The sequence below is a fragment of the Vipera berus genome, assembly GCF_964194415.1.
Source record: "Vipera berus genome assembly, chromosome: 1".
NCBI lineage: Eukaryota > Metazoa > Chordata > Lepidosauria > Squamata > Viperidae > Vipera > Vipera berus.
The window spans coordinates 5,478,889-5,490,702 of NC_138202.1; the positions used below are offsets into that span (position 1 = coordinate 5,478,889).

General features: G+C 47.9%; 1 protein-coding gene across 1 annotated transcript in view; it reads left to right on the forward strand.

The window, feature by feature from the left end:
* Positions 1-4,845, forward strand: part of STAP2 (signal transducing adaptor family member 2) — a 38,564-nt gene extending 33,719 nt beyond the window's left edge. The window contains exons 15-16 of the mRNA XM_081321246.1: positions 914-1,000; positions 3,763-4,845. Coding sequence (XP_081177372.1) covers positions 914-1,000; positions 3,763-3,845 — 170 coding nt within the window. The 3' untranslated portion in view covers positions 3,846-4,845. The remainder of the gene's footprint in view (positions 1-913; positions 1,001-3,762) is intronic.
* Positions 4,846-11,814: the final 6,969 nt, after the last annotated feature.

Consider the following 11,814-nt stretch of genomic DNA (forward strand, 5'->3'; position numbering starts at 1 on the left):
CATTGGCGACCTCCCCAGCCATATTCCCCACACGCAAAGTTGATGGGGTAAGCCGGACTCATTTAACGACTGTGGCAAAAGAAAGTGGCAAAACTGTGTGTAACTCGCTTAAAAACCGCATTGTTTGGCTGTGGAAGTCCCAGTGCTGTCATAAGTCGAGGACTACCTGTATTTATCACATAACAAGGTTAAGAATAGAATAGAATAGAATAGAATAGAATAGAATAGAATAGAATAGAATAGAATAGAATAGAATAGAATAGAATAGAATAGAATAGAATAGAATAGAATAGAATAGAAAATAGGACAGAACAGAACAGAAAATATGGAATAGAATAGAATAGAATAGAATAGAATAGAATAGAATAGAATAGAATAGAATAGAATAGAATAGAAAATAGAACAGAACAGAAAATATGGAATAGAATAGAATAGAATAGAATAGAATAGAATAGAATAGAAGAGAAGAGAAGAGAATAGAAGAGAATAGAAGAGAATAGAAGAGAATAGAATAGAAAATAGGACAGAACAGAACAGAAAATATGGAATAGAATAGAAAATATGGAATAGAATAGAGTAGAGTAGAGTAGAAAACATGGAATGGAATGAAATAGGATAGGATAGAATAGATTAACAGAGTTGGAAGGGACCTTGGAGGTCTTCTAGTCTAACCCTACCATTTCAGACAAAATTGCTGGAGAGCTGAATTGGTTAGGCCAGGGGTAGGCAACCTCGGCTCTTTTATGACTCATGGACTTCAACTCCCAGAATTCCTGAGGCAGCGTAGCTGCCTCAGGAATTCTGGGAGTTGGAATCCATGAGTCATAAAGGAGCCGAGGTTGCCTACCCCTGGGTTAAGCCAAGGCTACTCTGTCTGTAAAGCCTATTTGCTTTTTTAAAAAATCTCTTAAAGGCAGCCTACTCGAGGGTAAATCTGCCCCCAGGCCCGGTATACTTTCCACCAAACAGGAGACGCCGTTATTCAGAAGCGCCACCAACGGTAAGTTAGTTTCTTGTGTATAAATCCCCTTACAGCAGGCATGTCAAACTCGTCACGTCACATGACTTCGCATGACGCGTCATGACTTTTTCCCCCATTGCCGGCAGTGCGGTGGACACGGTTCCGGCGTGACGCATCTGGCCTGTGGGCCAGCAGTTTGACATGCCTGCCTTACAGGATTCCATCAATATGTCAATAAGCAAGGGTAGTCCTTGAATTACGACCACAATTGAGCCCATTGTGTGAATGGGGCCAGAACTGAAAAATCAGAGATTCGTGTTTCTTTTGGGGTGACTCCAGATGTCGGCTTATTTGTGGGTAGATTTGATCCATCTACACCTCACTTTTTTCAAGAGAGTCCAGGTGACACGCATTACAAACTCCCCCTACTTTACAACAACCCTGTGAGGTAGGCTGGGCAGGAAAAGAGGATGGGGCGAAGTAACCCACTGAATTGTGGGATCCAGTGGGAACTTGAACCCAGAACGTCCAACCTCTGCAACCTAAACTGTATTTATTTATCAATTTTATTTTTGATAAATAATTTTTGTTGCTAAGTGGGACATTGGTTAGGTGACTTTTGCCCCATTTTGCGACCTTCCTTGGCACGGTTGTTCAGTGAATCACTGCAGTTGATAAGTTAGTCACACGGTCGTTAAGTGAATCCGACTTCTCCCCCCATTGACTTTGCTTGTCAGAAGGTCGCAAAAGAGGATCACGTGACCCCCCGGGGACGTTGCGACCGTCATAAATGTGAGTCGCTTGCCAAGCACCTCAATTTTGATCGCTTGCCACAAAACGCCTTTTCTACGGCTGTCGTCACTTGGAATGTTCATAAAACGAGCAGTCGTTAAGTGAGGACTACCTCTAATTTCTGAACATAGGGGTTTTTTTGTTTTTACTGCGGAATGAGGCAACTTACAGCTGCCACCTCATCCTGGTCAACTCACTGCGGGACAAGTTTCTCCTAGACTAGACAGCCGCTTGTCTGAATTGGTAGAGGGACTCCTGCGTAAGCAAGGGGTTGGACTAGAAGACCTCCAAGGTCCCTTCTGATGGATCGATCAAGTCTTCCGCTCTGGTTTCCGAAGCCAGCCCGGCTCAAAGGAGGTGAAAGTTCTTGCCAGCCCGCACTCCTTCTCCAAAGTCTTCCTCGCCTTGCTTTCCGGTGGCCCCCCTCCCCCGCTCCCTTCCCCCCCCCATCCCCCCTCCCCCGGTAATCGGCGGGCTAAGCAGGAGTCGTTGTTCTGGATGCTTCGCGCCAGCTCTCCACAGTGCAAGAGTTACGCTAATATCAAAGAAATAGCGGAATAGAATCGTTAAGGAAAAGATGCAACGGGGACAGAACGAAGCGCACGTGACAAAAATTAAAAATATCCTTTTTATTTGTTTAAAATAATTAAAAGCGAAGTGTTCAATTGTCCCCGGGGCGAGTGGTTCGGTTCTGTCGGGAGCGAGTCTCCTGGTGGCCATCCCCGCTTGCCTCTCTCCCTGCCTGGCAGCGGTCAAGGTCCAGCGCAGGGAAGGAGGGAAGAAAGGAAGGAAGGAAGGAAGGAGAAGGAGGGGAACAAGGAATTAGAGAAGGAAGGATGGAAATAGAGAAGGAGGAAGGAAGGAAGGAAGGAAGGAAGGAAGGAAGGAAGGAAGGAAGGAAGGAAGGAAGGAAGGAAATAGAGAAGGAGGAAGGAGGGTAGGAAGAAATTAGAGAAGGAAGGATGGAAATAGAGAAGGAGAAAGGAAGGAAGGAAGGAAGGGAGGGAAGAAGGAAGGAAGGAAGGAAGGAAGGAGGAAAGAAGGAAGGAATTAGAGAAGGAAAGATGGTAATAGAGGAGGAAGGAAGGGAGGAAGGAGAAGGAGGGGAGGAAGGAAGTAGAGAAGGAAGGATGGAAATAGAGGAGGAAGGAAGGAAGGAAGGAAGGAAGGAAGGAAGGAAGGAAGGAAGGAATTAGAGAAGGAAGGATGGTAATAGAGGAGGAAGGAAGGAAGGAGAAGGAGGGGAGGAAGGAAGTAGAGAAGGAAGGATGGAAATAGAGAAGGAGGAAGGAAGGAAGGAAGGAAGGAATTAGAGAAGGAACGATGGAAATAGAGGAGGAAGGAAGGAAGGAAGGAGAAGGAGGGGAGGAAGGAATTAGAGAAGGAAGGATGGAAATAGAGAAGGAGGAAGGAAGGAGAAGGAAGGAAGGAAGGAATTAGAGAAGGAAGGATGGAAATAGAGGAGGAAGGAAGGAAGGAAGGAAGGAAGGAAGGATGGTAATAGAGGAGGAAGGAAGGAGAAGGAGGGGAGGAAGGAAGTAGAGAAGGAAGGATGGAAATAGAGAAGGAGGAAGGAAGGAAGGAAGGAAGGAAAGGAAGGAAGGAAGAGTTCCTTCTCCCCAAGCCCAGGCACAATTGGCAGCTTGCCAGCTGGGAAGAGGATAAAGTCCCCAATCTCCGAATGGTGTGTGGGTCTGTGTGTGTGTGTGTCTATGCGTGTGTGCATGGAACAATGACTCCCGCTTAGCCCGCCTTTTGTGGCGAGTGTGCTAGAAAGCGAGGCGAGGAAGACTTGGCAGAAGGAGCGCGGGCTGGCGGGAACGTTCGCCTCCCTTAAGCTGGGCTGGCTTTGGAAACCAGAGGAGCGGAAGGCCCGTGGCCACTTGGCTGGGGCGAAGTGGCCACTGCTAGGCAGCCACGGCGAGGTGGCTGCGCCGAGTTGTCCTACTACACCCTTTTGACTCGGCTGCCCTACTCTGGGCCGGTTGCTGACGTCTTTCTCTTTGCAGTGATGACCGAGGAGCTGAAACGCAAACTTCAGGAACGGAGGGCCAAGATGGAGAATTTAAACGCCGGCGGCCATTTTGATTAAAGAAAAAAAAAAGGAAAAAAAATAGCCCAGGGACAAGGGAGAGAGGAAGCAACTGGACGCCTCACAAATCGACCTCTGGATCCCTTTTCTGCCTCTCCGATTGCTCTTGGGGGGGCCAACCAAACCCTCCTGTTATGCCTGAAGAGGAATCTTGCGGGATCAGATCAGGAAAGCCGCCCACCCCCCTCGTCTGCCTTGGAGACCCTCCTTTGTGGCCATTGGCTGAGCTGCCGTGAGGATCCTGCCCCGGGGGTGGTGCTGGGGAAATTAAGAGGTGTTGTGATTCAGGGTCAGCCTGTGGGTTTGGCATTTGGGTCGGACGATTCAGAGGAGGAGGAGGAGGGTGTTGGAGAGCTTGCTGATGAGAGCCCTCAGCCAGGCCCCTCCCACCTGGTCACGACGCAGACCCAGCTGTGTGAGCCTGACAGCGTGGATGAAGATGACCCACAGCTGGCCCTGTTCAAGGACGCCCAACGCAGGAGGCAGTCAATCAGGAGTAAACAGAGGAAGGCAATGGGGCACCTCGGAAGGAGGCAGAGAGAAGCCACGCCCTGAACTGTTTAAAAGGGGAATGCGTGGGAGGGCTGGTTTGCTGAAGGCAACCATTTGAATAGTTCCTGTTTCATGGTTCGTGTCTTGTTCTGTTTGCTTTTGTGTCCATAAATTTGGCAGGCTTAGTTCCAGCCTCTTGCCTTCTTGGAAAAGGGGTTGTCCCTGCCTTTTCTGCAGGGCCGGTAGCAGGCTGGCACAGAACATAAGAGGTGGATTGAAAAGGATTTCGGGAAGAGTTGCTAACAGTGGCACGAAGAAACAGTCAATCGGGCAAGAGTCAGTGGAACTGCTTGCCACCGGAAGTTGTGGATGCTCCAACACTGGAGATTTTTAAGCAACCGGACAGCCATTTGTTTGAAATGGGATAAGTTCTCCTGCTTCAGCAGAGGGTTGGACTAGAAGACCTCCAAGGTCCCTTCCAACTCCGTTATTCTGGAAATGGGGTCCTTTGTCGCCTGTTCCAGCACAGGTTTACTCGGAGGTAGATCCCCAAGGGTGAAAGAGAGCTAGCTTGGTTATTCAGCTTCTTCTTCTTCTTCTTCTTCTTCTTCTTCTTCTTCTTCTTCTTCTTCTTCTTCTTCTTCTTCTTCTTCTTCTCCTTCTCCTTCTCCTCCTCCTCCTCCTCCTCCTCCTGTCTCCTGTCTTCTCTGGAATTCACTTAGTGAAATGAACGAATGGTTATAAGTTGAGGACTACCCTATAATCAAGGCTCAAGGCAGTGATTTAGTTAGTAGACATTATGTCGTGGAAGGCTCTCCTTCAAAAGAAGAGTGGGGAGACACATCCCTGCGGAGATGCACTCATCGTTTTATATATTTCAGACAGGAAGGGGAAATGGATGGGTCCACAAGCATTTCTAAGTGATAATAAAACTCAGGTTATTTCCTGCCCTCCTTCGGACGTCTGCCGGGAACAACAGTATTACAAGCAACATTGAGATTCATAGAAATATATAGGAAGATTAACTGCTCCGATAAAGAGTCCCACCACTACACACATTCATCTGAAAACTGATTTATCACCAGCGTAGAAATCCTGAACTACCAGCTTTTTCCTGGCCAGGACTCTGTTGGCTAGCATATGTGGCTATTGTTTTTTTCTGGAATATACAATAAAGAAATATTTTTTGGGTGTTTATCCTTGTTTGGAAAGAGCCGAAGATGGCTGTCACTCTGTGTGTGTGTTTGTCTGTGTGTGTGTGTGTGTGTGTGTTGGGGGGGCTGTGTCATGCCTTGGACCAGGGGTCTTCAAACTTGGCCCTTTTATGACTTGTGGACTTCAACTCCCAGAATTCCTCACCCAGCGTGCCTGGCTGACGAATTCTGGGAGTTGAAGTCCACAAATCATAAAAGGGCCAAGTTTGAAGACCTCTGCCTTGGACAATGATTTTCCATTTCAAAGAGCAGGTTTGCTATGTATCCCAGTCGTAAATTCAATTTGTAAAAGTAGGGATGCATTGCAAAGCAGATGGGGGACCAAGAGATCAAAGCACTTTGGGGAAAGGGAGGGGGGAGGAAGGAAGGAAGGAAGGAAGGAAGGAGGGGGAGGGAGGAGAAGAAAGGAATGGAGAGGAAGGAGAGGGAGAGAAGCGAGCAAGGAAGGGAGAGAAGGGAGGAGGAAGCGAAGGGAGGGAGGAGGGCAGAGAAGAAAGGAAGGGAGAGGGAGGAGAGGGAGAGAAGCGAGCAAGGAAGGGAGAGAAGGGAGGAGGAAGCGAAGGGAGGGAGGAGGGCAGAGAAGAAAGGAAGGGAGAGGGAGGGAGGGAGGGAGGAGAAAGGTATAGAGAAAGGAAAGAAGGAAGGGAGCAAGGAAGAAGAAAAGATAAAGAGGAAGGGAGGTAGAATGAACGAGAGTGAGGGAGGATGAAAAGAAGGGGAGGGCAGACCAGGAAGAAAGAATAAAGAGGAAGGAAGGAAATTAAGGAAGGAAGGAAGGAAGAACAGGAAGGGAGAAAGGAGGAGGAAATAGAAAAAAGAGGAAGAAAGGAAATGGGGAAAGAGGAAGGAAGGAGAGTTTCTTCTCTTGAATTGCCATGGCAACATTGAGAAGGCATATGCCTATCCAAAGGGGCAGAGCCTGAAGTGGGCCTACATTAATAATTTTGATAGACCGGCCTGAATTTGCGACCACCGGTCGATTTGGATTTACGGCTTTCTAACCCAGGAGACACGGTGGCTCAGTGGGTTAGGACGCTGAGCTTGTCGATCAGAAGGTCGGCAGTTTGGCGGGTCGAATCCCGAGTGCCGCGTAACAGAGTGAGCGCCTGTTACTCGTCCCAGCTTCTGCCAACCTAGCAGTTCGAAAGCACGTAAAAATGCAAGTAGAAAAATAGGGACCACTACAGTGGGAAGGTAACAGCGTTCCGTGCGCCTTTGGCGTCTAGTCATGCCGGCCACATGACCACGGAGATGTCCTCGGACAAGCGCTGGCTCTTCGGCTTTGAAACGGAGATGAGCACCGACCCCTAGAGTCGGAAACGACTAGCACGCATGTGCGGGGGAACCTTTACCTTTACCTTACCTTTAACCCAGGAGAGGCACAATATGGTCAGCTGTCTCGACGGCTCAATCTCTGAGAGAAAAATCAATATTTTTCATTCAGGGCAGCAAACGGAATCAATGAACAAGCAGAGTTGTTTTGTTATTTTGGCGTTAACTGCCCATTCCCAATTATAAATCTATTTAGGCATGAAATCCAGATGGGTGACATTGGGACAATCAGCAGGAGACGGTGAGTTCTAGTCCCGCCTTAGGCATGAAATCCGGCTGGGTGACATTGGGCCAATCTTTCTATCTCAGCCCAACTCACCTCACAGGGTTGTTGTGGGGAAAAATAGGAGGAGGGAGGTATGTTGGATACATTCGCCACCTTGAGTTAAATAAAAGAAATACAACTTTGATCTGGGCGCTTCGGAACAGAAACTGGGAAGGAAGATCTTCAAACGAGGCTCCTGCAAGTCTCCCATTTTGAAAAGCCCCCCGACTAGAAAAGTAGAAGAACAAACTTATTTACTTATATATTTATTCATTTACTGCTTGTCATCTTAAGAGGGACGCTGGTTAGGGTGCCAAAAGCTCCGTTTTGTGGGTTTCAGTTGTTCCAACTGGCACCTTTTCCAAACTCTGCGGCTTTAAGATGTATGGACTTCAACTCCCAGAATTCCTTCGCCCGTCTTTTCTACGCCTCTTGTGGCACTTTCAAAGTAGTTCTCGACCGACTGCAGTTGGGAAGAGAAGTTCTTGTGCTAAGCCAGGCGGTTGGCAACAGGAATCGCACCCAATTTTACAACCTTCGCTGCCACGGTTGTTAAGCGAATCACTGCAGTCGTTAAGTGAATCATGCAGTTGTTAAGAGAATCCGGCTTCCCTCATGATTTTACTGAGGGGTTGGGAGGGAGGGAGGGAGACGAAGGAAGGAAGGAGAGAGGAAGGAGGGAGAGAGGAAAGAAAGGAGAGAAAGAGAGAAGGAAGGAAGAAGGCAGGGAAGGAAGGAAGGAGGGAAGGAAGGGGAGGGAGAGGTGAGGGAAACAAGGAAGGAAGAAGGGAGAAGGAAGGAAAGGGAGAGAAAGAAGGAAGGAAGGAGAGAAAAGGAAGGAAGGAAGGAGAGGGAGGGAGGGGTAAGGGAGGCAAGAAGGAAGGAAGGAAAGAGGGAGAGAAGGAAGGAAGGGGAGGGAGGGGTGAGGGAGGGGAGAAGGAAGGAAAGAAGAGAGAAGGAAGGAAGGAGGCAGGGAAGGAAGGAAAGGCAGAGAGGGAGAGAAGGAAGGAAGGAGGGAAGGAAGGGGAGGGAGAGGTGAGGGAAACAAGGAAGGAAGAAGGGAGAAGGAAGGAAGGAAAGAGGGAGAGAGAAGGAAAGAAGGAGAGAGAAAAGGAAGGAAGGAGAGGGAGGGAGGGGTGAGGGAGGCAAGAAGGAAGGAAGGAAAGAGGGAGAGAAGGAAGGAAGGGGAGGGATGGGTGAGGGAGGGGAGAAGGAAGGAAAGAAGAGAGAAGGAAGGAAAGGGAGGAGTGAGCGAAGCAAGAAGGAAGGAAAGAGGGAGAAGGAAGGAAGGAGGGAGGGAAGGAAGGAAAGAAAGGAGGCAGATAGGGAGAGAAGGAAGCAAGGGAGAGGGAGGGAAGGGTGAGGGAAGCAAGAAGGAAGGAAGGAAAGGAGAGGGAGAGAAGGAAGGAAAGAGAGGAAGGGAGAGAAGGAAGGAAGGAGGGAAGGAAAGAAAGGAGAGAGAAAAGGAAGCAAGAAAGAGAGGGAGGCGGGAAGATCCTGGGTACCACTGTTGTAAATACATGCTGGTTGCCAAGTGTCCAAATTTTGATCACATGACTGTTTTTGCTGCAGTGACGGTGGTAAGTAGAAGGATGCAATCGAAGTCACTTTTATCAGGGCCAGTGTTAACTTCAAAACCGTCACTAAACGAATGGGGGTAAGTCAAGGACTGCCTGGAATGAGTTCCCCAGAAACCCAGGCAAGGGCGAGGTGCTTTTTTCCCCGGTAGATCTCTACTTCTTCGCCGACCGACCGGAACTTTGCAAACTAACGCAGAAATCTGACATTTATGACTAAGACCAGAAACTGGTTAAACGGTGAAGACAAGAAAACCGACAAATCTCATTTTGCGACGCAAATTGACCTGCCCGATCTACCACCTTGGCTGCACGTCTGAGTTACTGCAACACGTTTAATGAATGTGGCTGTCGTGGCTGCTTTGGCAATCCCACATTCAAGCGAGTTTCCGCAGATTCCCCAGGAAAGAGCGGGTCAAACCTGATCAGCCGACCGCTTCCGCTCTCCTTCTAAAATAAAAAGCAAGTTCCTCTCCCTCATGGACAAGGAAAGCCACGGCTCGAGGTGGGCGCACAGAACAGTCCTCGGCTTACTACGATGGACCCCCGAAATTTCTGTCGCTAAGCGAGACGTTTAAGCGAGCACTACAACTTTTTTTTTTTTGCCACGGTTGCTCATTGAGCTTTGCCCCGTTTTACGACCTTTCTTCCCGTGGTCGTTAAGTGAATCACTGCAGTTGATGAGTTATTAACCAGGTTGTTAAGTCGATCCGGCTTCCTCCATTGACTTTGCTTGTCAGAAGATCGCCAAGGGGAAATCACGTGATCCCCTGGGACGCTGCGACCGTCGTTAACGAGACTGAATTTTGATCACGTGACCGTGGGGATGCCGCGAGAGCCATCAGTGTGTCGTGAGTGGCTTTTTTCACTGCCAACTTTTGAACGGTCGCTAAATGAACTGTTGTAACTCGAGGACTCACTGTACGTACCTATTTCATCTCAACAGGAGTCAGCAACCGGATGGCTTTGATAACTCAAATCCAGTTTCTTACTTTTTGCTTTGCTCGGTTGTCCCTTAAACTTAGCGAGAAATATTTAATCATCATCATCATCATCAAGTTGGAAGGGACCTTGGAGGTCATCTAGTCCAACCCCCTGCTCAGGCAGGAAACCCTATGCCATTTCAGACAAACGGCTGTCCAGTCTCTTCTTAAAAACTTCCAGTGTTGGAGCAGTCACAACTTCTGGTGGCAAGTTGTTCCTGTTCTGTACCAGCCTGCTACCGGCCCTGCAGAAAAGGCAGGGACAACCCCTCCACAAACGCCAAGAGGCTGGAACTACGCCTGCCAAATTTCTAGCTACAAAAACAAACAAGACACGAACCAAGAAACCGGAGCTTTAAGAAGCATGAACCATCCGAGCGGTTGCCTTCAGCAAACCAGCCCTCCCCACACATTCCCCTTATATAGAGTTCAGGGCGTGGCTTCTCTCTGCCTCCTTCCGAGAAGCCCCATTGCCTTCCTCTGTTTACTCCTGATTGACTACCTCCTGCGTCGGGCGTCCTTGAACAGGGCCAGCTGTGGGTCATCTTCATCCACGCTGTCAGGCTCACACAGCTGGGTCTCCGTGGTGACCAAGTGGGAGGGGCCTGGATGAGGGCTATCATCAGCAAGATCTTCAACCCCCTCAGCAAGGCCTTCAACACCCCCCTCCTCCTCTGAGTCGTCCGACCCAACTGCCGAACCCACAGGCTGACCCTGAATCACAACACTTCCACTGGTTAATTGTTCTCACTGTCAGGAAATTCCTCCTTAGTTCTAGGTTGCTTCTCTCCTTGATTAGTTTCCATCCGTTGTTTCTTGTCCTGCCTTCAGGGGCTTTGGAGAATGCTGCAACGGTCATAAGTCTAAATTATAATAAACCCCTCTTTTTCAGTGCCGTTCAGTCACTAAACGAACTATTCCAAGTTAAGGAACACCTGGAGTTGTGACCTTTATGCATCTAATATTTTTATTACTGTCTCTTTGTTTTTTTTATGCGCTCGAATGTTATTACGGTGATTAGAATAAAGTCATTTGCTTACTTACAGTACTGAACTGGACAATGCGCTTGGAAGCTAAGCAACATTTGGCAGGGTTACGAATTGGATGGGAGACATCAGGGAATGGCAGGCTTTCCAAATCAGACTGCAAAACTGGGAGAGCTTCACGGAACAAAATTACAAGCCCCTTTGAGGGAGTTGCCAAGGAAACAACATGGTTTCTCCAGCCTTGATCACTTTAAGACGCGTGGACCCCAACTCCCAGAATTCCCCAGCTAAACCTTGTAAGCCGCCCTGAGTCTTCGGAGAAGGGCGGGATATAAATGGAATTAAAATAAAATAAATAAATAAGTGAACAGAGGTAAGCTAAAGATTCACTAAGGATGGAGACTCTCAAATATCCACAAACTCTGATTGAGTATACGAGTGTTTCTGATTTCCTTTCTAGACGGCCTTTTATTTCAGAAACATGAGGACTAGATCCTTAGTTTATTCTTGAGGGCAGTCTTAGTTTATTCGTGAGGATTAGAATCTTAACTTTATTCTTGAGGACTAGAGTCTTAGTTTATTCGTGAGGACAGTCTTAGTTTATTTGTGAGGATTAGACTCTTAAGTTTGTCCTTGAGGACTAGAAAGTTTGTTTTTGAGGACTAGAGTCTTAGTTTATTCGTGAGGACTAGAATCTTAGTTTGTTCTCGAGGACTAGTTTGTTCTTAGGGAGTTTTGGATAAAACCGCAACGCGGATAACGGTGATGGAAAAGGGCTTTTCTCGAGGCCATTCCGAAGTGATAACCTAGCTTTTGCAAACCCCACAGGAAAAAAAAATGTCTACAAATCCATTGTTTATTAATTGACGCGATATCCTCCTTTTCCAAAATCAAGCACCAAAAAAAAAAAAAAAGACTTTGGACTGGTTTAGCAATTCATTCTTAATCCAGGCCAGATTTCTTTTTTTTTTTTAAGCCCAAATCGTTTTGCAGAATTTTGCTCTCTGCAACTGGAGTGGCTTGCCTTTGAAATTTTGGGGAAAATTTGGGGGTGGGGTAGGGGGCAGAGTGGGGAATGCACCATGCTTTTATTGTCCCTTTTTTCCCCCAAACAAGCTTT